This window comes from Triturus cristatus, chromosome 1_2, assembly GCF_964204655.1.
Source record: "Triturus cristatus chromosome 1_2, aTriCri1.1, whole genome shotgun sequence".
Taxonomy (NCBI): Eukaryota; Metazoa; Chordata; class Amphibia; order Caudata; family Salamandridae; genus Triturus; species Triturus cristatus.
In genome coordinates, this window is record NC_140580.1 from 362,273,052 (window position 1) to 362,300,277 (window position 27,226).

At 42.5% G+C, this 27,226-nt stretch overlaps 1 protein-coding gene across 3 annotated transcripts in view; it reads left to right on the forward strand.

Moving 5' to 3' along the window:
• PER3 (period circadian regulator 3) overlaps positions 1 to 27,226 on the forward strand; it is a 560,237-nt gene that overhangs the window by 317,586 nt on the left and 215,425 nt on the right. For all 3 annotated transcript variants that reach the window (XM_085604511.1, XM_085604529.1, XM_085604520.1), the window contains exon 13: positions 13,367 to 13,472. In XM_085604511.1, the coding sequence (XP_085460637.1) occupies positions 13,367 to 13,472 (106 nt within the window). The remainder of the gene's footprint in view (positions 1 to 13,366; positions 13,473 to 27,226) is intronic.

The following is a 27,226-nucleotide window of genomic DNA, read 5'->3' on the forward strand; positions in this document are numbered from 1 at the left end:
CTCCCCGCACCCCCCCTTCCCCCAGCGCCTTGAAACCCTCATGGGTATGTAGTGCGCTTTACAAGTTATGTGATTGATTCATCAACAATGTTCAGTTGGAACAAACTGATGTTTTTACATATCTGGGAGTGACTCTGGGGAAGAAGTTAAACTGTAAACCCCAGATAGATCTAATGACCCTTAAGCACGTTCAACTTGCAGGTGCTTTATTAAAAGAACATAGGTTGTCTCAAACGAAGCCGGTAGGCCCGGCTCTAACAATTTACAATGCCAAGGTTAGGGCCTCTATCCTTTATGGAGCCGAGCTCTGGGGCTTCGAAAATGTATTATCATGAACTGTAGCCCAGAACAAGTTTTTGCAAACTTTAACAGGTCTTCCACAATCCACCCCACTCAAACCCCTTTATTTAGATTTAGGTTGTTGCACTCTAGAGGAGTTAGCCCGGTTCAGATCAATAGCATACTGGAGAAGGCTCTGGACTACTCCAGAGCTGGTTCACTCTGCTAATGCACTGAAAGATGTAAGAGAAGCTGACTCATCAAGTATTTTTGTATGGCTACAAAAAATCAAGCACACACTGGTGCATATGAGGTATAGCCACCTGTGGGAGATCCCAGAAAGTAAATCATTTCCATCTAAAAAAGTTCTTGAAGAAGCCTACTGGAATATGGTTAAAATAAAGTGCATGTCACACATCAGGAATACTTCTCTCTCTGGTACTTTTATGGAACATAAACAAGACATCCAGTTTGAGGCTTATTGGGACCTTTTATTAAAACCCTTAGATAGAAAGTTGTATCATCAATTTAGAATTGGTTTCCTCCCGATAAAATCATTTATGTTAAAATGGCAAAGCTCAATGGCCACCAGATGCGAATCTTGCCAAATGCAGGATGAGACAATTCCCCACATTTTGTTTGTGTGTCCAGCATACAAGTGCCCTAGGGACAAATGGCTTAAGCCAATTTGTGCCAATATGGGCACAAGATCAAGCAATATTGCACATCGTATACTGAAAACTAACACACACGAACCTATAGTAGTGGCAACAGCTAAATGTCTGAGTTGGATGTGGGGTGTCCGAGCAAACTGCTTGAAAAGGCAAGGAAGATTGAGTGGCACACTAGGTGCTAAAGAAACGACAAGTATATAACAACGTTTGAATATTTGTACCATTGCCTAACAGTATTTGCAGATTGCTATACCACTGGATGGACTAGAAAATTATTTTCTGGCCAGGCTCCATTGAGATAGTTTGAACATTTGATTCTGAGAAATCGATTGTTGTGCACAATCGTTTTATTGTTTTTATACTTATTTAATATTTTTAACAGGATTATTTAATAATTTATAGCTTTAATGAAATTGTAGGAATTCTGTATGAAGTTTTATTAGAGTGCTGTGTTGTCATTTTTGTGTCTTTAATGATTGGAAGACTCGAAATAAAGACTACGTTGATGTTGATGAATCCTAATTTCCCATCTTTGCTAAATGAATAGCACCATGTCCTAAAGTTCAGGTCTGCTCCTATCCTTCTGGAGTTTCAGAAGAACTGTCCAGTCAGGAAATTGCTGTTGTGTTTGTGCTGGAATACCATGTCCACCAAACTCAATATCAGGCCCTTACTACTGTGCCTGGCAGTGTGTTGCGTAAGTTCATTGGCTTTCTGGTGCTAGCTCTAATTTTCACCCATTTAGCCTTCCTTCACTGTTTGTTGTTTTCCTCTTATGGTTTCCTCCGTTCCTGTTAGTTATTCCTCTCACTTGTATAGTTGGTTGTGCTGTCTCTTGTCACATTTCTTCTTAGAGTCTTACCTGTGAGTGTTCAGCAGCTTCCAGGGGCCTTGGCCGAATTCCAGGTCAGCTCCCATGTCACCATAGAGTCATCCATTGTTTGAACCGGTAAGCTTTGTTTCAGTTATTTGCTGCTCACAATTTAGTATGTTTTCCGTAATTACCATATGCCCTCTGTCTTCCAGCTTGTCATTTTTCCCTTTTGCTGTAAAATCCAGAGAGAAGGGTGCATTCTCTTGAAACATATGAAGCATCAGATAGTAGGTTCCAGTCTGGGACTTCCCTCTCTTGCTGTCCCTTACTTGTTTCTCAGCCGATCTCTTTGTCTGGTGAAACATTCTATCTGTCCATCTGCAGAGATATTCAGGGACAAGTGAGGCCTTCAATGATTCCGCAGAACTGGATCCTGTCACCAAGCAAGCACCTGGTCAGGAGTATCAAGCAGTGCTACCTGTGCATGTCGCCGAGGCCCCAAAAAACCTGTCTCTGATCAGAGATAAACTTTGAAGTCGACAGGCAAAGCTAGCCCCAGGTCTGCTCTGAAATTGCCCACAACACTGAAGTCAGACTCTAACATGGTCCTGATTGTCCTGCAGGTTTACAAGGTGCCTGTTGTCAGACAGAAGAAAATCTTTATTCATCCGTGACCATATTCCCCACGCAAGAACAACCACACACTCCCCATATCCCTAAGAAGAGAAGGTGTACCTTTGAGGAGCAGCTCCCACTGGAGCCACAGGTTTTCCCCCTTCTAATTTTTTGGGTCATGATCAATTGTCTTCCAACACAATCTCTTACCACTAAGCCTCCAAGGCCATCATCTCAGTGGCCCTGCACACTCCTACCTCCTCAGTTACCACACTCCTTTTCAAATTCAGGGCAGAAGGACTCAAACCAAGGAAGCCCATTAAACCCCGGGAACCATACTACAAGCCTGTCGCACCAAGGAATGGGATGATCCTTGGAAGGATTATCAAGTCCATCCCCTGGATGACCCAGACCTAGACCCCTACACAATTACGGCTTCTCCTGTCAATGACACTGCTGCATACTACATGGGTATACAGAGGGCAGCACAGCACCAGAACTTCAAACTTCATGTCATACAGGCTGAGAATGACTTCTTGGTTGAGACTCTATCCAGGACTTAAAGGTCTGTCTAATACTGCACTATGCTCTGATTTAACAACCAGGCATAATTATATCCAACACCAAAGGTGGGAGTTGGACTCTACTGATACCACCTAAAGAGAGAGGATCACCAGAGTTCTGCTACAGTGACATGCCAAGCTGAATGTCTCCCTCTTCAGGCCACAGGTGGCACAGCATTTCCTCTATGTACATTTCGATAACACTCAGGTCGATTTGCTGCTGCAGAAGATAAGACATGGACACTGTCAAGTCGGTGGGTGCCCTACAGAACTCAACACACAGATTTTCATTCCAAAAGCATCTCCTCTGATGCAAGGGTATCTACAACATCAGTTCTTTCAGGACACGAGGGACCCCATGTCCTAAAGCATGGGTTGATTCTGATTCAACCCATGCTCCAGCAGGACCTTCTCTGCTTCTAAACAGAGACTTTGCAGCTTTTCCCCCATTCACACAACAACTCATGGAGAGAGACTGAGGTTCTTTCTTCCTTAATAGGAAGCAATAACCTCAAACAAATTAGTGCTCTTGTGTCCATCTAGGACTGCTATAGGAGCCATTGAGCTGATGCCCCCACACAAAGTAGTTTCTTTCCAGTACTTCTTGATCTCCAAAAAGGACAGGACTTTAGACCTCAGGTCACTAAGCAACTACATCCTGCCAGGACACTTCCACATGACTACCCTGCAGGATGTAACCCCACTGCTTTGAAAACATGACTACGTGGCGGCTCTCGACCTCAAGGGTACCTACTTCCACATCCCAATACCTCCTGCTAAGCACCACTACATGCTCTATGTGGTAAGCAAACATCACTACCAGTTCAAAGCTCTACCATTCGTGGTCACTACACCCTGACGGTTTTTCCACAATGTCAAGTGCCAGTGTCTGCCATTACGTCTTTGCTTTCATAGTCGAGTGGCTCAGAAAGAGCAGCAGCAAAGAGCAATACGTAGCCAACACTAAGACAGTAGTGTCTTTGTTACACAGGTTTGTCTTTGCCTTCAGTGCCACAGGCTTCAGTCTCCACAGGCATCATCAGGTTCAGCCATTGTTGGTGCTTGTTCTAAATGCTTTCAGAGGGACAGCCTTCCCCAACCAAAAGAGGGTGATGACATTCAAAATGCTGCTGCCTTTTTCTAAGACATGACTTCTTCTCATGGTATGGATGGTAATAAGACAGTAGGAGATGATGGCTTCATGCATTGGAATAGTACTGCACGTAAGGCTGCACAGATGCCCCCTGAAGCAGTTTCTAACAAGACAGGGGTCACAAGCTGAGGATCACTTAGAAAATCTAACGCTAGCAAGGACAGGAACTCAGCAACTTTTCCTATGGTGGAATAACAAGAACTTGTTGCTGCCATGCTTTTTCTCTGCTCATTCCCATGGATATCTCACTCATGGTTGGGAGCACACTTCTACCACATGAATGTACAGAATACCTGAACACCACAAAAACACAGTTATCATATCAATTTCCTGGAACTCGTGGCAATCACTCTAGCTCTCAGCGCTTTTTACAGACCCTTTTCAGGCATAGAAGTCCTCATCGAGGCAGACAACATGACCTTGATGTACTACATTTAGAAGCATGGAGGCACTTACTTACCCCCACTGTCTGCAAAATGAGGCAAGTGTCAGTGACCCCTATCGTTGTAACATCAGAGTGGGCAAAGCAACTTTGGTATTGCATACTCTTGGAAATGTCTGTTCTTCCACGCGAAAAACTACCACAGAGGACAGATCTTACACAGCATCAAGGCCTGCTCAGATACCCAAACCCCAGGCAACCAAATCTAGCTATCTGCCACCTGAGGTTTTAGAGGTCTTATAGTATCTCTTAGAGTCTTAGAGTATGTTTACCTAAAACGTCCGAAGGAGTGTATGCAAATTCTACATGAGGCATGTAAACCTACCATACAAGTCTGCTACGCAAAATGGACAAGATTTGTCTGCTATTGAATTTGATACATGCATAGACCCCCTTCTAAGTTTCTGTGCATTTGCAAAAAGATGGGTTGGTATAAACTTCAATCAATTTTCATCCTGCTGTTGTTGCAGACTATATGTTGAATAGGAAGCATTTGTCAATTTTTAAGGTTCCTGGAATCAAGTACTTGATGAAGGGAGTCATACTTTCAAAGACACCTCCATCTCCCACTTGGAATCTTAATGTTATTCTCTCCAGACCTATGGGACCTTCTTTTGAACCACTATGCTCCTGTGGCATGCAATTCTTGTCTTGGTCATAGCTTTTCTATACGTTTTCTAACACATCTCCAGGAGAATCAGGGAGTTGCATGTTTCTTCCTAAAAAGAACCATTCATTAAAATGTATAGAGATAGGGTGGTATTGAGGAAAACCCCAAACTTCCTACCCAAATCAATTTCCCCTTTTCACGGTAACCAGACTGTTGAGTTGCCCATCTTTTTTCTGTACCCAGATTCTGTGACCGAAAGAGCATTACACACATTAGATGTCAAAAGAGCAATAATTTATTACATTGACAAGACCAATTATGTTTGTGAGACAAAGAACTGTTTAATATGTTTCCAAACCCTTACGTTGGAAACCCTAGTTCTAGAGCAATCATTGCTAGATGAATTTTAACGGCATTCAAATATGCTAAGCACATTACAAGTACCCATGAGGGTGCATTCTTGTTGAAAAAAAGGAGCTATTATGGTTTTCTTTGACAGACATTTGTAAGACTGCTAAATGGTCATCTCCACACACAACTTTACGAAACACTACTGTGTGGACATTCAAGCATGGCAAAAAACCTTAGTTAGCAAAACAGTGCTGAGAACATTGTTTCAAACTTCTCCATCTTCTGCTCGATAGCCACACTTAGGGAATGAACTGCTTTGCAGTCTATGTAGAGGATGTGTACCTACAGCCACATATGCTATCAATGGAAAGGGGATAGTTTCCCCTTTGTGAATCAGTTAACACTCTGAGACTGGAGGCATTCTTCAGTTTCTGAAACCGATGCTATCCGTAGTCTCAAACATGTCCGTCACAATAAGTATGATGAACCGGTAGACAAATTGATTCCCACTCACTTTACAGAAGTTGACTTATACCTTGAACTTCAAAATGCTATTGGCTTAGACATTTCACCTGAGACCAACTTGGACTAGCCCTTGTGGCCACCCACTTAGAAGTGTGCCTCTTTCAAGGTGGTCATCTAAAGTGCAGCAGAAATGTTGCAATTACAGTTGTCCACTGTGGAAACAAAGGCAGATTTGCTTACCGAAATTTTAATTTCAACAATGCCTTGACAGAGGCTGTTGTGGTGGCTTATGTTAAACATTGGAAGTCACTCTCAGTGAGCCATGCATTTGTTCAACACCTTTTTCCCACAACATCTGACCCATGAAGGACCCTCTAAGTAAAGTGAATCTCAATGCTTCCATTCCATGTGTCCTGCCAGAAAAACCTAAGCACAGTGACAGCCCGGGCAAGAGGGTGTTTTCTTCTGCCAATTTGATCCTTAAATCCTGGAATGCCATGTGCTTCCTGAGTTTCAGCTTCCAAGCATTTTGAAACACTGCAAGCAATATTTTGCCCGCCCTCCCTGAGGAGTTTCAAAACATCTTTGCACAGTAGGTGCATGCTGGTTAGGAAACAGCCAAATTCCTCTCACCAGCTGGTCTGGATGCTGCAGATTGAATCAGCTATGCCATGGGCACCAGAATAGTGGTTTGCTGTCTGCATGTGAGCCTTGCTTTTTCCTGGGACCTTCAGCTGTTATCAATATATATACATTTCAATGGGTCGAGGTTATTCAGAGTGAAAGTGGACTCTGCCATGAAGCATTTTAATGATAAACAGACAATGGCCCACTCCATGGGATTGCGCTTTCTCGCTTAATAATTCTACTAGCAGTACCTGTAGTACCAAGTTTATCCTTCCAGCCTTGCCTGTCACCAGATGTAGCCATCCAGCTGTCCAACAGCCTGCCCAGCCTTTTCGTTGTTCTAAAGGAAGGGGAATTGGCAGAGGCCATGACCACCAACAGATGCTAGTTTGTTACGTCATCTCTGCTTGCTGCAGCTGCTGCCAGGATACATTATTCCCCCCTCCATTGGTTGCCTGAGACTGGTTGGGGGCTAAATTAGATTTTGACTGCTTGGTTGGCATGCAGTTACTTTGGTTACGCCCTTCCATTTTATCCACACTTTTCCATGTTCCTCTAGTTTGCGACCAAACTTTGTTGGATCATGCATCTATCAATCCGTCCGGTGGGATCCCTGAACATCAGGAGAAAAGCACACTACAGGTGCCATCTTTGCACAAGTGGCTTCTGCATCCAGAGTTAGTTCAAGGCTTTTTTGTCAAGTAGCGTGTCTCCTGGGTAGATGTGTGTTCTAGGCAGTAGCAAAAACAGTATCAGCCTTTAGTCCTCTAGAGGTCCAACTTGAAGCTTACTGGGGATGCCTTCTATCTTCAGTGGGACTTTGACACACTCTTTGTATTTCTCCCTCTTACCTTTGATATCCTGAGTTTTGAAAGAGGTCAGGAGGGAGCACTCACAGCGCATATTAATAACGCCAGATTGGGCTTAGAGTGTGGTATTCAGACCTGCTCAACACAGACATTAGACCTCCTCTTTGATTTCCTCTTCGGGAGAATCAGTTGTACCAGCAACAGGACAGAGTTCTGCACCTGAACCTCCACTGTTTACATATACATGCATGGAGATTGAGCTGAAGCAACAGACTAGTTTTGATAGGTCATCAAAGGTGGTGGATGCGATTTTGTCTGCTAGGCACCTGTCTTCTAAGACCATATTTTGAGTCAATTGGAATGTGTTTGTGACCTAGTGTGAAGACGTCCAGGTTGTCCCTCTTCAGGCTAAGCTGTCTGATGTTCTTCTATTTGTTTTGTCCCTACCCATACAATAGTTTGCTGTAATCACTTTTAAACATTACTTGTCAACCTGTTTGGCCTTTCTCTATTTGCCTGCTCAGCCTTTTTTGTTCAAGTCATTCATTTTGATGCTTTTCTTTAAAATGGTTAAACATTTGTTTCCACCTGCTCTCATTATTATACTGCTAAGGGACCTTAATTTGGTTCTTACTTCTTGGGCCTATGCGCAGTTTTACCCTGAATTGCTTGGCTCTTAAGACCACCTTCCTGATTGTGATTCCTTTGGAGTGTCCCATCAGTGAACTGCAAGCACTATTTGTACATCCATCATATAATACTTTCTTTCATTACAAGTTGGTACTGAGGACCAAGGCCTCCTTTCTTGTGAAAGCAGTGTCACCATTCCATGTGGGGTAGTCCATCATGCTCCTCGTTTTTTTCTCCTCCACATCTCTGTTAGAAGGAGGACACACTTCACAAGTTGAGTTCTAAGGGGGCCCTTAGTTTCTATGTGGAAATGACTAAGGAGCACTGTGTGAAGAACCACCACTTTTTTCCTTGGTTTGCTGTTGAAAAGAAAGGTAGGGTTGTTCAGAGGAGGCCCTTATCTTGGTAGATTGTCCTTTGTATCAAGCTCTCTTACACTTTGGCCAAGAAGCAGCCTCCAGAGTCCTTTATTTTCCTTCCATAAAGACGATTGCTGTTGCAACACCACTGGCTAGAGGGGTTCCTGCAGTGCTGTTGTATGGGGTTCCATCTATACGTTCATTAGGCACTACTTTATCATCTCTCTGGTCTTTAGGGAGGGCCCTTTTGCCAAGTCTGTCCTTTGCGAGTTCCTAGTCTAAAGTCCATGCCTCAGGCCCACCACCATTTGAACAGTACTGCTTTGCATTGATGGAAAGGGTGAAGAATAAGCAGGTAGAAGAATCCCTTAGTATAACAAGTTACTTACCTTCTGTAAGACTCTTTCTGGTGAGTACTGTATTCAACCATATATTCTTCACCACCCACCCCTACTCCATGTTTATTGTATTGGACTTCTAAACGATCGTAATATCTCAATTTAGCATGCATACGCTGTCTGACTCTAATTGTATCAGTCGTTCCATGTCTGAGGGCGTGGATGTGGTCTTGTAAAACTGACATTCTTGCACAAGATGGCACCTACATGCAATTTTGTGTTACCATTTCCGGTGGAGGGATAGAGCTGCCACGGAGTTTGAAGGCGCAACCTGCCCATGTGCGGAGCTATGGCAGACAAAAATTTCCAGATCCAGTCTGCTGCCTGGGTAGATTGAAATGTAATGAGTCCTGAGTATTCCTCAGAAAGAGTGTTACAGAAGGTAACTTGTTCTTATAGACATACAATTCATGTTATTGAGCAAGAAACCCATCATAATATTACAAAACAATATACATATCAGATACAAATATATCCGGTACTTAAAAAAACACTGTAAAAAAATACTTCCAAAACAGTTTATGACTAAACATATTTTATTCATACTAAAGAGGATGTAACTTCAATTCAGAAATCAATCACTGATGTCATCAATGACGTTATTTGCGAACCCATCAGTGATATCATTTAATATGTCATCAATAATGTCATGTGGGAGCAGTGCATGACGGAGCATGAGGACTTGTCAGCTTTTCTAACCATAACTAATGGATTTCAGTTGTTTTATCATTTTGTTTGTAACTGCAATTTCACTTTTACTGTGGGTTTTGAGTGAATATGTGCGTTTTTTTAATGCAAGTTATAATAACATGTGTGTTATCATGTTCATAACTACACTGTAACTGTTTATTCAATACATTTAAAAAATGTAAGTTATAACATTTTATATGTGGTGTACCAATAACTTCACTGTAACTGTTTATTTCACTGAAATTAGGCTTTTTAAAACATATGCTATAAAAGTTTGAGTTCTTAATATAACTTTACTTTAACTGCTATTTTATTTTTGAATTAATAATAACTTTGCCATTGCTTTAGGACTCTATGAAATTTTTCAGGCCTCTGGCAAAACTCACCAAGACCTGGCCTGCCAAATTCCGTGCATATCTTTGCTGGGGAAAAAATGTAAAAGCGTGTGTTGTCAATAAAGATGTATTTGCCATTTTAACTTCAGTTGCTTCAAACTTGGCATGAAATTTAGAGGAGTGCCTTTGTTTTGCTTTGCTTGGCTTGGTGAAATTCTGGTCAGTTTTTTAAAGATATCAGCTCATGAAAAATGCGTGGGCGAGCATCGAAGAGTTACGATTTTGAGATATTTTTAACTGATGACGGATGCTTTTTGATTCGGCTATAACTGTAGCACTGTTTGCTCAATTAGCACATAATTTGGCGAATGCTTGGTATGTTTAGCTTAATCTTTGTTTTTTAATTAATGCACATTTGTCAAAGTGGGGGCACAGTTATGTTGTGGGGTTAAAAAACGTAAATGTGCTAATAGCTGTGGCATGAATTGGTGCTTCCTTGTTGTAGTTTAATGAATGTGCATGGAATTCCACAGGAATTTAGGCAGTAATTCAGCAAGTTCCATTTTTTGTTGCTAAGTCAAGTCTCATTCAGATCAATGAGGGGTTGGGCTTAATTTGGGGGTGGGGGGAGGATGCAAATAGGTTTTCAGGTGTGATAATAATGAATGAGGAAATGAGTGTTTACTCCCGTCCTCCTTGCCCTAGTCGGGAGGATCTGGGAGGGGTTTGATGGTAATTACTAGCACCTCTTGCCGCTTTGCCAAAGGACAAGGAGGATACTTAAAAAATGTTAACAGTAGAAAACAAATTGTGAGATACTTCTAGCTGCAGAGAAACAGATGAGTTCTCAGTATTCCCAGTAGTCTGTTCACAGAATAGTCAAGAGTGTACTGTCCTAGTGCTCTTATCACAATTGTTTACGGAGCACTAAGACAGCTTTGAAAGATCTCAGCTTTCTCTTCACAGTTTAACACAGATCTCTGAGACTCATGTGACCTATCCCTTCACTTTGTGTACATTTGTCAATACTTTTCAACACATTGCCACAACATCTCTGTTCCACTCTCTATTACAAATTGAGTATAAAGCAAAAAAAGGGAGAGCTGACCAAGTGCTATGTTTACAATTATACTCAGCGCTGGGAATGCTATCGCCTGGCCATCTCCTCTGTAGCCTGGATCATTTTGCAGACAATAAAAGAGTGGGCAAGGGTTGGAGCTCCCTCAGATTGTTTTACACCTCTCCTTCCCACCTCTTCTTGTTGTCATCGACAAGGAAGGTACACTCTACCTTTTGCTCATGGACAATAGGGAGCAGTTTAATCAATGGAACCCCCTTACCAACACTAATGGGCAAGGCAGAGTGGAGGAAAGTCAGGGTATACTGCCTTGGGCAGGTCTGGGGTAATTTTTGCAATACATTCTTAGATAAGGCAGGGGAGCTATCCCTTTAATGAACCACCTCTGTAATTTCCCAGCCAACAGTTGAGATGGGAACGTTATTCCTCCACTAAAGTAGCACAACTATGAGGCTCTTTCTAGCAGCTATGTGTTCTTTTTAAAGCCCACTCTTGCCCTTATGCAGAGTTTTGGGTGTGGAAATCACACTACCACCACCCACAAGACCAGTATAGTAATTGTAAAACACTTGGTAGGTGAATTATAGAGAATTGTATGTTTAAGTGAGTAAGATGAGGTAGCAGAAAGGAAAATATTGGTAAGGAAAATGATGTAGAGAGATAGGTAAGGTTTGAAGTGGAGATGTAGAAGTACAGCTGTAGAGAGAGCTATAGAGAAGGAAATATGGAGTTGAAGGGTAAAAAGAGGGGCTATGTAGCAAGAGATGTAAGGTAGAAAGATAAGATACTTAGAACTGGAAACAGAATGGTAGAGCTAGACAGGTCGATCAGTGAGACCGTCAGAGAAGTATAAAAATATACAAGGTAAAGTGTGCAAGTGGTGATCTAGAGATCCAAGCAAAATAGAGAGGGAGGTAGAGAAAGATAGGTCAGGTAAATTGAGTAGTGAGGCAGCAATAGGTGGAGCAAGAGTGGGCAGAGTTTTGGAACTGCTGTCAGTGTCCCCAGTCACCCGTGTTTATCTGCTTTTTTTAAATTTCCCTTGCTTCCTCTTGACCTTGGGCAAATTGGGTGAGTCATTTTCATGTAGAAGGTCATCCACATGTACATGGACAACAATGTTTAACAATACAAATTAGTGTAATATGTGCTCCTGCAAATTATGAAATGTGACATTGTATGCAAAAAATGAGCATATGACTGGACTAGGAGTTACGGTTGAGTGAGAAGTGCTGGGCTGTGAGGATGCATTTAAGGTAGCACCATTTTGAGGGAGAGATTTAAAGTTCAGTGAGCAAGTAAGTGAAGTGGCCAAAGATTAAGCTAGTATTTATCTCGTGAATTAGAGATTTTGATGTCCGCATGTTAAAGTATAGGTAAAAATGAATACATTCACTTACCACAAAAATATATATATTATCAGATTAAGTAATAATTCAAATTAATGTTATATATTTATTTTAAATGTAGAACACAATAAGAAAGGTGTCAGCACTATTAACTTATTTTTTTAATTAATCTTTAACGAATTGGAATATAATTAATTAAATTAAAATTCATTTTTTGAAGTTTAACTTGCAACTTAAATTCCATCCTAAAGGAATATCTTTTTAATTATACATCAATAATATTTTTAGTGATGCATAGAATGAATTTAAAAGAATTTAGTTATGTTGTAAAACAAATATTATTACATTACATTTTAAATTCACAATAGTTTTTTAAAACATGCTTGCCTATTTGTAATAATTTCATTTAATTTTTTTTTCCTATTGGCCTCCTATTATCTATCGTAGGGTGTAGTAGTACCAGTTGTTGGACATGTGTGGTACTGGAATTGCTACTGGTAGTTTTCGTTCTAACTTACACTTGGATTTTGTAACTAAGTAAAACGTAGTAAACTTACTCAAGTGTAAATTATTCAGAAGTTCAAGTTAGCTCTCTCTCTGAGACACATACATGCACAGATATTCTATGCAATGCAATGGGGAACTCTGATATAAAATGCACACAAAGCTTCAAGAATGAGAAAACATCCTCTAGTGTGTATGCTCTCCCCTATCAAGCCGGTTACAGCAAAAGCCCTCCCTACCCATATTAATCAGTATGGCAAAGAATGACAGTATAGATCAAAGTTAGATATATCTTGGGGACCTCAAAAATTAAAAATAAATGTCTCCAAGCAGGCAGATGTGACGAGGGAGTTTTTTTTTTTTAAATGCTGTTTTTAATAGACTTTTCTCATTTATGTAGAGATAATTGAGGCTTAGCATTTGATTTAGTACTGCGCTTCAATGTTTAGAGTTTTGTTTTGTCTTGTTTCTGCTTCTTCTTTGTTATAAAATGGTACATCTTTGGTCTTCCCTGATTTCACAAATTGATTTATTAGTATATGAACAACTGATCCTATTTGGCTAACTTGTTCCTCTAATTTGGTGCCCCATCTAAGACTGTGTTCTATTGCTCTGTTACAGGGGTCCTCTCAATGAAGATGTGTTTGCTGCACGAAGAAGAGAATTCAGCAATAATGAGAATGAGATAAGAGAATTGCAGGTGCAAATTTACAAGCTTCTCCTGCAGGTAAGAATTGACCAAAGGAGAGAGGAACTAAGCGAGTATGAGTGGAATGGTGCAGGGTTTCCCTATTCATCTTAGAAATATTGGAAAAGTGTTGATGGTGAAATAAAAATAGGCACGCCCAGCGAAAAGTAAGAAAGTTCCTATTAATCTGATGAGAGACTTGGAAATGTTGTCAGTGTTATGTAAAAATGTATTGATTAACTATACCACTATTTATCGCCTGCGATGAAATGCCACATACTCATGTTAAGAACAGTAAATCAGTAGCGTCATAAACATAGGCCTTGCACAAACAACTATGGACTTGTTAAGCCAAATATTAAAACACACTCAATCAGATGTGTGTGTAAGTGAGAAAGCAAAGGCATGTTTTGAACTCTTTAAACCCTAAATTATATTCTGGGGCCTAAGGACCTCTGACTTTCTCACTGGATGAACTATGTTTTAAGATGTTTGTGAAAGACTGCCAGGATCTTGAATTTTGTTTCCCCATAGATATCAATGTTCAAGGTATCTTGACCTCAGACTTTGTAGCAAAACCAAAAATGACACACAGAAGATGCATTCGAGAATTAAAGAAGCTGCTCTTTTTCATCAATTAATATGTCCCAGTCTCTTTTAGACTCATAAATGTGACAGGGTTTACTTTCAACATGAATCTTTTTGCTACAAGTTGCCAATACAGTGATTTACCCTTCTATAACAATGTAATCATGTTTAGTCTTCAGACAGTTCTGACACAGGTTTTCTGGGCCTCTTGCTTGTCCTCAAAAAGCCTTAAACAAATGTCAGAATGCCAAAATGAGAGTAGTTGATGCAAACATTACCCATCCTGTCACGAAACCCATTTATTTAGTATTATTTCCTGATCCTTTCCTGTCACCTAGTGGTGGAACCAGAAACAACTTGTAGCTGTTCAAAAATGGTTTGCGGCTCGGCTATGTATGCATGTGGATGTCATAAGCGCCACAACCAATTTCTGCTTGTATGTTTTGTTTTTTTAATCCCCATGTTTGCTAAATGGTAAGGACTGGTATTTGCTTCTTGCTTTTAGAGATTTTTTTTACAGAGGCCTGGCCTCTCTTCTTGGGTCTTTTTTTAGATATATCCTTTTACTATTCTTTTTTCTGCACCCTTTAGACCGCGTTGTTTATGTGTCAAGGCTCTGACGTTCTGCCATGTACCTTCTGTCAGTGGTCACTTGTTGGAGCTGACCCATATAACATCTGTGTCTTGTGTTTGGGCAACAGTCATCTGGTGCATGCTTGTGCTCTATTTTCTTGCATGTTTACGAAGCAATCCAGAGCCAAATGGCTTTCAAATTCAATAAGTGTGTAATGTTGCGGATATAAATGTTGGTTTTTATCACTAGAATCTTTCCCCTCCCTCACTGAGGTCACCTTCATTAGCGCTGTGCAAGTAGTGGATATAACCCAACTGTGTACATTGTGTGTGAAGAAGGTCCTTTCTCATCAGATATAACAGAGGCTGCTGAGAGGGTAATCACAATTACCAGGAAGGTATGAGCATCATTCGGAATCTGCAAGGCATTACTTAAACGTCTAGCATTGATGTCTCAGTTATACATTTGGCTTGAGGCTGGATTATTGGAGTTTCAGTAGTTTTGTTCCATTGTTTCGGGTTGCAGCTTGATGGCTACAGCTTTGCTCCACTTTTTATTTTAAGGAAGATGAGCTTAAATAGTGTGTCAAGAATGGGCATAAACTGTCCAGAGTTTAGCGGTAATCAGAGTATTCATTGATGGTAAATGGTTTGACAGTCCTGTGGTACAGACTAACATATCATAAACAGCTGATTTAATCATGTTGGTATGGTAAGACTGCTTGATAGATTCAAAGAGTTGGTAGGTCAAGAGGTTGAAATATATGTGTGATGTGTGACTAGAGTGTTGGGAAATAGGGATATAGATGGGAGAACTTTAGTAAACATGTCCATTGCCTACACTTGAGGAAAAGAAGTTGGCTATTTTTGTTCGGTTAGTGAAGTGCTTAACTGTGATAAATAAGGATCTGGGTTAGATGTCACGTTGATCAAATGTTTTAATTACTGAGAATTATTAAGTGGGACAAGTGTTTAATGTCACTCTACAGGTTAGTTTGAGTATTCTACTTAGAGTCTACGTTCTCAAAAAACATCACTTTTATGGACATAAATTCCAAGTCATAATTCACATCGGTGAATGTTTTGTTTAGAAGGTTTACTAAAAAATTTGGGAATTCTGACAATATTATGATATTACCTAACTTCAAGTTTAGGATTAGGTGTGGAATTCTGGTTGTTCCAATATGGGGCGCTGTGCATAAATAGATGAAAACCGAAAGATACACTGTGCCCTTAGTATTTTAGTGTTGTGGTTTTACCCGTTTCCAAGTGCAACTAAGGTATAGAATATTTAAAATATTTTGGCAAGTCATAAAGTATGCATAAGAAGTCGTCACGTGTCTCCTAGTTCTACAGGCAGTAGTATAACCACTATGAAACTGTTGTATGTCAGAGTTCCATATTCAAAAATATCCAGTGACATATTTTGTGTCCTAAATGTCATTTACAAAAACATCTTCCCACTGGGTGTAGATTTTCTATTCTCAACTCCAATCAGGCGATAATTTTGTACACGGTATTTAGGATATGTTTTTTATGCCAGATAAAAATCTGAAAAAAATATTTTAGTACTGTACCCAATGTAACATCTCCTCAACTAAATATGCCTATTGGTGCCCCATATGACTTTTGTGGCTGCCCTTGCATATACATATTATATTTGTGTTTTTCTAGGATAATATGTTTCACATAAAAATAGTATTCTTCCTCTTTTGTTTTATGGTAATTTTGTTGTTTTTTTGGCCATATGTTATGGCCATTGGGTATTGTGACAGCTGTTATGTTTATATGTTTACCATTTATAAGGCAGTTTTTTTTCGCACATGTGGTCGGCTTTCTTATATTTTATGTATGAATCCATCACGTATCTGGCCATGTGTGTAACCATGATCTACAATGTGACTCCAGTTTCTTATAAAAGACTAGCTTCCTGTGTATGCTTATGTAAAAAGTGACAAAAGTGAAATACTTGTTAACCTATTTAGACCAGAGCAATTTTCCAGGAAAGGATTTAAAAGTGTCCCAGTCTTTGTTGCCTTTTCTTAACTTATCCCAGATAAATTTTCTTCATTGAATAGACTGAAAAATTACATCACAACCAGATACAATTGAACTGCTTGTCTTCATTGTTCACAAAACACTATAGAACTATCTGAAAGTAAAGCTTTTATACGGCCAACAAGGAACAAAGTCGCAGCACAAAAAAAATTGCTCATCTATTGTAGCCCTGCCAAATTTCATCTCCTACTGTGTCACATCCATTTGTCTTGTGACTTCAGCTGGAACAAAATGATTCTCAGTTAATATTGTTGTTGATTTGGATACATTTGCTTATCTCTGACTATTTTAAACACTAGCAGACAGTCAAATCGTAGTTCTAATGTACACTATTTGCACGTATCTCCAATATAGTCTGCAATTGCAATCTCTGTCATCTTTGAGGATGTCAAGAGCAAATTGTTTGACATAATTCAAAGTATTTTCTCTTTCACAAAGAACACATTTTACTGTTTGCTTTTTTAGTTCTTTGCCTCCTGTTTATCCTTTGATTTGGTCTCTCCCTTGATTTGGTCTCTCCCTCTCCTGTTTCATTATTATTGCTATTTACTAGTGCCTTCACTGCACACAAAGGTGCTTACTTATTTTTCCCTCTTTGACTGTTTGTCAAACTAAACTCTAACCTGTGATTTGGATGCAAGATTTATGTTTTTTGCTGTGGATTTCTGTTACATTTCTGGCATAAGTATCAATTTGTCCTCTCTCCCAGGCATCAGCAGAGATATAATGGTAAAAACTAGGTAGCAGCTTTATTTGTGTCTAGTTCTAGCGGTTCACAAATGCTAATGCTTTAGCTTCAACTTTATCGTCGTCCTCAACAAAATCTTCCAAGAAGGACCCCTTTGATAAAGACACAAAAAGATATTTTTGACTAATCTACTGAAACACCCCCTGCGTAAAACAGCGTCTCTGCTAACTTCCCCCCATTGTCAAACTTTTCTTATATCCTCATGAATAAACTTGCAACGTGCTAACTTAATAGTTTGTTTGAAGAAGACCACCTATTGGAACTGACACCAATCCACCATCACACTTAGGCATAGAACTGAGGGCTTGATTATGTCAGTCAGTCAGTCAGTAACTTTATTTCGGCCACTAGGACCATAAAAGTACATCATTACAAAAATCACAACCGGCATTAAGAAAGTTAAAAAGCGAATGCGGATAGCCGCTTGTGTTTGTGCTTTGCTCTGTGTGCTTAAAACTGTATTTTAAAAGAAACAAAGCTGATACTTACTCAGAAATGTTTGAGAAACTGCTTTTTTTAAAATTCTCGGCACTTGCCTCCTCACGCTCGCTGTCTCTTCCTCTCACTCCCCTCCCCAGGCCCCCAGCCTATCGGCCGCAAGGAGGAGGAGCTAAAGGGCGGGGCTTAGCATTTAAGGCTTGCGGGAACGGGGAATTGTTGCCCAGAACGCGCGGATAGCCGCTTGTGTTTGTGCTTTGCTCTGTGTGCTTAAAACTGTATTTTAAAAGAAACGAAGCTGATACTTACTCAGAAATCTTTAGAAACTGCTTTTTTAAAAATTCTCGGCACTTGCCTCCTCACTCTCGCCGTCTCTTCCTCTCACTCCCCTCCCCAGGCCCCCAGCCTATCGGCCGCAAGGAGGAGGAGCTAAAGGGCGGGGCTTAGCATTAAATGCTCACAGCAGCGCGGGAGCGCAGCGGACGCGCCGAAGGCAAGCCCGTCTGCGCCCGTCCGCGCCCGCACGGGCCCAGGGGCCAATAACTCTCTTCAAATCATTATGTATCCCTCAAAACTATTGCGCTCGCTAGCCAACTGCGGCTCATCCCTCACTCATTCGTGTTTCAATCGTCTGAGGGAGGTTAGCCTATATGTTCAGCCCCCCCACCATGTCTCCCCCCCTGCCTGTAGCCCTTCACCCTCCATCACTTACCCACCCAAAATCATCAGGCAGACCTCTCTGAGCATACTTTACCTTAACACTCGCTCATTGGTCAAACACCAATTGGACATCTTTGTGCTACTTAGTCTTGAAAAACCAGACTTACTCCTGGTTACGGAAACATGGCTCACTCAGGATTCCGCTCCCGACATCTTAGCAGCTCTCCCCTCGGAATACTATATATTAGCAGCCAATCGACCTACGGGTAAAAGTGGTGGTGGAGTCGCCGCCATTATTCATAAAGATCACGTTTTCACTGCCCTCACCCCTCTGATCCTCCCAGAGGTGGAGAACCTAGTGATTAAACTTGAGGCCACCACTGGCTCTATTGTTTTGGTATTATTGTATCGCCCTCCCTCTGCCATGCCCACTTTCCCTTTAGCACTCAGTGAACAAATGACAAATCTGCTCACCAATCACGCAAGTATTATTGGTTCAATGACGCCTGGGGCGGCCCCCATGCCGCGGAACTGTCAGAACTTCTTGCTAGCTTGAATCTTATCCAACACGTCTCCACACCTACTCATGCTAAAGGACACATCCTAGACCAAATCTGGTCCGCTAATCTCACTCTTTCGGCGCTCACGGTCTCACCTTGTATCTGGTCTGATCATCACCTCATCAACTTTGCGATCACCACTATTATTAACCGGTACATGCCCCCCAAAGGCAGCGGCCTATCCAGGAGATGGAGCTCCATTGACAAACCCAGCTTCATTGACTTCTTAGCTAGGTCCATGCCCCCTTTCAATCCAGATGTTGAGGTCATGGACTCTGCAATATCTGATTGGCTACTCATGGCCTGTGACTCTCATGCTCCTCTCACCAAATTCACTCGCTCCCGTCACACTGACGCTCACAAGAGGTTTTCTGCGGAGCTCAAAAAACAAAAACTCGATCTACGGCAGAAAGAAAGGAAATGGAGACTACACTACAGTCCAGAGGACAAACTCCAGTTTTCTTCAGCCCTCATTATTATAAAAATGCTATTCGGGAAGCGAAAGCCGCATATTTCTCTGCCAAAATCCTCAACGCTCAAAACAAATCTAAAGAGATCTTTTCCATAATTAATGATTTATGTAACTCAGATCGAATTCACCCTGCTCAGCCACCTATTCAGGAGCTCTGCAACTCCCTGAATTCCTACTTCTTGGACAAAATTTCCAACATAAAAGCCAGCATTCCTGCTCAATGCTGCCCTGACAACATGGATTCTGCCACAACTAGCCCTTGTACCCTGGACCGTCTCCCTGCTTTATGCCCTCAGACTTTATCAGCACTACTGGCTCGAGTTAAATCCGGCTCCCCTAACGACTACTGTCCCCCACACATCCTAAAAGAGGTTATGTCCCATCTCCCTCACTGTGTGCTCCCATTCTTAAATGAATCCCTTTCTCAAGGCAGGGTCCCCTCTGCTTTTAAGAAGGCAATAGTGGTACCATTATTAAAAAAACCTGGGGCTGACACCCTCAACCACTCTAACTATCGCCCCATATCTTTACTTCCTTTCCTAGCAAAGATTCTTGAGGCCCATGTCACCAAGTCTCTATCAAATTTCATCGAGCAATCCGATCACCTGGAACCTAACCAAGCCGGATTTTGCCCAGCACACTCTACCGAAACGGTCATCCTTGTCGTTTTAGACACTCTAGGATCCAATGCAGATAATGGCATCCATCAGGCCCTCATTCTCCTTGATTTGTCGGCAGCGTTCGACACGGTGGACCATCACACTCTCCTGTCCCGTGTCGAACAGGCAGGCATACAAGGCTCTGCATTCAATTGGATCCTTGAAGGCAGAACGCAGGCAGTTCGTCTCGGCCCCTTCACCGCACCCAGGATGAACTCTCCCTGCGGGGTTCCTCAGGGATCGTCCCTCTCCCCCCTTTTATTTAATCTTTACCTCAGACCCCTCATCAGTTCCCTAAAACATATGAAGGTCACAACATTCAACTACGCAGACGATCTTCAACTCGTCTTCACGCTTAACGGACCAAACTCAGCCTCCGAATTTCAAGCTACCATGCTCCACATCCAGCGCTGGATGAACTCTAACCATCTTAAACTTAATCCCGGCAAAACCGAACTAATTTTGCCAGGAACCAGCGCAACCATGTGGGGCCCCCATTTCTGGCCTACTGTTCTCGGACCACCCCCCACTCCTTCCTCTTCAGTGAAGAGCCTTGGAGTGATACTGAACTCCGATCTCTCGCTTAGAGGCCAGGTAGGGTCGGTGGTTTCTTCATGCGTCTTCCAGCCGAGGAAAATCAGGAAAATTGCTCACCTACTCACCCCCTCGGCCCTTATTCAGGCAGTCATAGCTCTAGTGCTTTCGCGCCTTGACTTTTCCAACTCCATCTACTTTAGCCTGTCCACGTTTCTGCTTAAATGCCTTCAAATGGTACAGAACCAGGCAGCCAGACTAATTTTCAAGCAACCCAAATGGCACTCCGCCAGGCCTCTGCTGGCTAAATTACACTGGCTCCCAGTCGCACAGCGGGTGGCTTTTAAAACCGGGTGCCTACTCTTTAAAGCCTTGCACTGTAGGAGCCCCAAATTTCTCAGCAGATGTATTGTGAAATACACCCCAAGTCGCAACCTAGGGTCTGGCAACCTCAGGCTGCTCGCCACTCCGACCATCAAACTCAAACGCCAAGGGGGGCTTAAATTCTCTTACCTTGCACCCTGCTTCTGGAACTCGCTACCCCTGGACATCAGAACACAGGATAACCTTATGGGCTTCAGAAAACACAGCTGTTTGCACTTTCACACAACTAACCTTCCCGCCGTGTCTCTTGACTCAATTAGCGCCATGAAACCTTTTGGTGTACGTGTGCTCTATAAATTCTTCATAACATAACATAACATAACATAACAAAATCATGTATCTACAATCATTACAGATATAAAATAGCATCATTCCATTATCTTGTATCTCGTGTAGTTGATTACAAGCTAAAATTATCAATATAAATAAACAGTAGATGAAACAGAAAACTGGGACGAAGTTCCCTGTTGTCTAGACCCACATATGGCCTATTAAAATAACATTTCATGGTACAACCCACAATGTCACTTTAGAATGCCCCTCCGCCTATGCCACATGCTATTTAAAAAGCGCGATACAGCAAATACGATTGGGGTGGATATCATATTTTAGTATTCGATAGGCCTCTAGGCAGCGCCTGAACCCTAGATTTCTACATATTTGAATTAACCAATGTTTGCGTGGCAGGTGGTATGCAGGGCAGAAGAACAATACGTGGATTTCAGACTCTACCCTGTAGTTACACGCAGGACAATCTTCCTTGTTTTCTGTGGCCCATCTGCTGGTAAAATTTATTAGTGGGAGGTTCCCCAGTCTAAATTGCATATACAATTTCCTGGCCAGAGGGGGGTAAATCACATCCAGGAAGGATTCTTTTCTATATACAGCCTTTACTTGTTATGTTATGTTATGTTATGTTACAAAGCATTTATATAGCGCTCGGCTACTCCGATAGAGTGTCCCGGCGCTTTTGCGCATACAGCTCGTCGAAAGTAACATAACTACAAGGAAACAGCACAGACAAAAAAGGAACAAGTAGAAGACCTAGAGATTAAAAAGCCAGGTCTTAAGGCTCTTCCTAAACAAAAACAAATTGGACGTGCTGCGTAGAGCCAGAGGCATCGAAGGAACTCTGCTGTCATCCGACCGGCAGTAGTACTTTCCTGGAAAGATGATAGGTTTAATTGCCTATAATGCTGCACAAGATCTAGCCTGGATATTAATGGCACGATGATTCGGGCGTTTTCCAGAGGTCCTGGCTTTCTAGCCTAACAGAGAGATCCCTTATGTGGGAAACCCACGGTATTTTCTTATTAATTGGAATAGAAAGGATCTCCCTGCGCTCGGCTCTATAGCAGGACAATTCCGGTGTCACCCATACCCTACGCCAGAATGTAATGGGCCTGAGGGCAATCTCTTCATCAATGGGCCTCATGCCCAGGTCCATACGGAGGGGAACTAGGGGGGTGCTACAAGGAAGACCCAGTAACTGCCTCATGAAGTTGTTCTCTGTTTTCATGAGATTAGAGGAAGAACAGTGCCCCCACAGTTCAGCCTCATATAGGGTGGCCCCCCTTGCTTGGGCTTTATATATTTCAACAACGGGGGCTACTGGCTTGAACGTGGAGGTTCTGTACAATTTCATAATCCCCCCACCGTCTGTGTTAACTTGAGTCTTGCCATGGCCAGTTGGGATTCCCACTCAGTGTTCTGATAGTGTGATACCCAAGTACTCAAATATCCTCACCCTTTCCAGAGGTGTGAAGTACTGGGAATTTTAAGCCCAGCCGTGCAGGGGAACACACCCTATGACTTCGGGTTCTTCCTGTTTCAGACCTACAGAAACACAGAGTCTTCTGGGTGAAGTCAAAGATCAATTTATTGGCTGCAGACCAATTACAGGTATCCTAGAAGTACAACAGCGTGTATGTTCTCAGGAGACTGCTAAAAATCACAGAAACGGGCTTCTCCTTAAATACAGAATATCCTGCTTCAGGCATACATTCATTGGTTTACGATATGGCCATATAAAGGTATGCATTACAAACGAAAAGGCAGAGTCATGATGACCATCCCACATTCCAGTTAAGCCAGCCCGCAATTATTTACCCAGCAAGGCTCAGATCCCACATCAGATATCGATAGGCCCCAATAAACATGAGCATCTCCTGTTTGGAAAACAAGCCATAAAGCAGGAATAGTCAGGTGCGAAAGAGATTAGCTGGAGGCTTGTGTAGGATGAAAAGACTTTATGGTGTGTCAAGCCCTGATGCTAATCACAGGTGGCCAGAGGACGGGGAGCTCGTGAGACCGGACTGACCTGGGGCAGCGGAGCCAAGCTGCCCAGGTCACAGAGAAGTCAAAGGAAGGCACATGTGCTCTAAAAGGCCCGTATTTGCTTCATGATATGTAGCCTATGTGAGGGCAACCATAAGATGGCCACCGCTCTGACATGGAACCCACGTAGTGATGTATAATAACGTATACACAGTGCATTCATAGCTAAAACGTTACACAAAGCACTTGTACATGCCGCATTAACCATTCGCGGTTCACTAATACCGGGATAGACAGGGGTAGGGCCCTGCCTCCTACGCGGTCCCAAATTCTAAAGTACGACAGACCCTCCTTTTGCCCTTACATAGGCAATAACTATACTCATTTCAATCTGAGTCTAGGTCAATATTCACAAAGTCATGGAGATGTTGCTGTAGCATCATCCTATTACTTAGCTCGTCCCTCAATACAGGTTTCCTTACACATAATGTAGCACAGAGGCCACATATCGCAGGAGCACACTGTATGCACAAACAGAACAGGAAAAAGATGGCTAAGATCATTCCAATGACCATCAGAACTTTCCAACCCCAGGCAGATATCAGTTCCCAGAACCACCCCACCAGTGACCAATCTCCTTTATCCACGTGTATGGACTCAGATATTTTATGTAGTTTGGAGATGGCTTGATAAACTGTTGGAGCGTTGTCTGGTATGAAAATGCAACAACTAGATTGGATAACCTTACATACCCCACCGCGGTCTGCAAGTATAACGTCTAGAACCATGCGGTTCTGCAAAGTCATGAGGCGATCCGCTTGGAGCTCAGCTGTCAAATTACCAAGGGCACCAGCCGTAACATTAAGGATTCAACCACACGAGTCAGCTGTCTCAGGTTCCTACTATTGACCATAGGTCCCCAAAACGGCAGGAAACCCAAAAAGAAATCTCCCGCTTCCTGACCGGCAGTATCCTCCTTACTAATCACGCCTCTCACAACTCTGGTCTTGTGATAGTCAGAGGCGGCAGTAAATGTTGGCGGTAGCAGATTTGCAATATAACATGTGCCCGAGAAATCAGGGGGAAACCATGTATATGCTCGGTCATTGCAGATAAAATATGTACCCTTGGCAGCCAAAAACGCAGGGGAAAACTGCGACGGAAAGGTGTACGTTTCAGTACAGTCACTTCTTCCCAGTTGAGCTCTAGGATTCTGACCATTACCTTGCAAACAGAACCGACCTATGTGGGGTACGACCCAGATTGGGGATGAGATTTTTCGCTGTCTTTCACCCAGACTAATACTATACCCCGTTGCGTTCCACCCTACATAAGCTCTCAATTCTTCTTTGGGAATAGATGAGTATGCGTCGATATCTCTGCTCATATCGGCAACTCCTTTCATTAAAGCTTTGTTATTGGTGCTAGGTCTGATGGAACGCGGTTGTCGCGGGGAGTAGGCATCTAATGCAAAGAGAAACATGGTCTGGAATGCCCATGACGATCCGTTGTAACTAAACGGCAGCACTAGATAGGGAATACCCTTATTAATGGTATGTGGCATTAAACCACACACCCAGCAATTGGTTGTATTCATGACTAGTTGGTGCTGGTGCAGGAGCTGAATAAACGAGTTGTTTACAAATTCAGACCGTCTAGCTTGTTCATGTTCAGGCAGAGGGTGAAAAGAGTGTGAGGAGATAGTATTAGGAGGTATAGGCTGTACAGTGGGTGCAATGGGCTCTTGAAAGGAGAAGAATACAAATCCTACAGTAAACACTACCATACTACATAATACAAACAGGCATAAAAATACAAAACGTTTGCTCTTCATTATTTTACACATTCTTGCTTTAAAGTTCATTTCCTCCGCGGGTCTCTCCATCTTGAAAAACTCCATCCTCTAATCGTGCCGCTCGCGGCGGGTGAGCATCTTCTGCTAAGGAGTACGCCTGTCAGTCCAGGGAACGCCCCAGACCAACCAGAACCGTTGACCTAACGTCTTCAGCCTGTACCCCAAAGTCTTGGGACCGCGACCCTGCGGCTGAACCCGGATGGTGGTTCGAAAAACAAAAATCAAGAAAGTCCTTCAGATGGGAGAGCTCTGGTTATCCAAAAAATAAAAAGGTAAAAGAAAAAGGGTATTTATTTGTCCATAGGCCTTGGTCTTAGATTATAGTGGAGACGGCCAGGTACTGTCTGATCTTGAAACAAGAGTTCAGGCTCTGTAGTGTCCAATCGAATTGACGGTGGCACAGCTTCTTGCAAAATATCGTCACTCTGTTGTGCTGAAGTTGTGCCTTTTATGCGTGCATCACTGAACGGCACAAAACGAGGTACAGTGTCTGTTTCAGAGTCTGCGATACCCTCCTGGACCCACTGGTCATATGGCAGAGGCAAAGGGATCCTTTTCACGTGGGCGCCGTGAATCCAGTTCTTCTTCCCCTTTACTCGAACAGCTGATCTTGTAGACAGAAGTACGAGATGAGGGCCGATCCAACGAGGCTCATCGTTGCTCTTGCGCTGGAAATTTTTCACCAAAATCCACGTGCCAGGGTCGATAGGGTGTCCTGGAGCCTCAGAGGCCTGGGGAAGAGTATCGTGCACCTGTTGGTGTAAAACACGCAATTTAGCCGTCAATTCGTACAAATAATCAAGCAGTACTGGATGTTCGATTTCACTGAATTTTGTCGGTCTTGGCACACCCCATACATTAGCCGGGCAGCCAAAAACGACCTCGTAGGGACTAAGTCCCACTCGTGAATGCACAGTCATTCTGGTGGACAGGAGTGCTAGAGGCAGAGCGTCAGGCCATTTAGGACCTGAGCTCGCTTGGATTTTGACTAGCTTGAGTTTTAGAGCACCATTGTAGCGCTCTACTAATCCAGCTGATTGGGGGAGATTTGCAGCGTGGAATTTCTGCTTAACCCCTAATCCCTCACACACATTCTTCATCACTTGACCCACAAACTCACTCCCATTATCACTCCACACCATTCTTGGCATTCCAAACCTAGGGAAAAATTCCTTCACGAGGGCTTTGGCTGTTGATAGAGCAGTGTTGTCTTTTAGGGGATACGCCTCTATCCATTTTGAAAAAGCGCAAACAACCACCAATACATATTTCAGGTTGTTGCACCTTTCCATGTGGATAAAATCTAGCTGCAAAACTTCAAATGGATATGATGGAGGCGCATAATGACCAGCTGGAGTTGGGGTTCCCCTACCAGGGTTGTACTTCAAGCATACCATACAATTCTTGACCACATTCTCTGCACACTTAGGAATTCCAGTATTCTGCCATACTGGAGCCAACAACTTACAGATTCCTTTCGTACTGATATGTGCCATTCCATGTGCCATCGTAACCACTGGAAGCACATACGCATCAGGTAACAACCATCGCCTATGTTCTGACAAATCAATCCAACAACCATTCTCATCCAACTTACCCATACTTTCTCTCCACTTGCTCAACTCTTTCTCTGTGGCTTCAGCTTGAAGGGACTTTACACTTTCTATTGTGTTTTCACACATTCCAACATCACCAACCCATCTGGCAGGGCCTGCAACATACATTCGAGTCTTCACATCTTTTGCTGTTTCTTTCGCGACTTCATCAGCAAACGCATTACCACGACCAACATCATCAGTGATTTTCTTGTGCGCACTGCATTTCATAATCGCAACTTGTAACGGTAGGGTCAGCGACTCAAGGAGATCATTCACCAACTTGCCATTCTGAATCTTAGCTCCATGCAAAGTCAGGAACCCACGTTCTGTCCACAATCGCCCAAAACTATGAGCCACGCCAAAGGCGTATTGGCTATCCGTATATATGT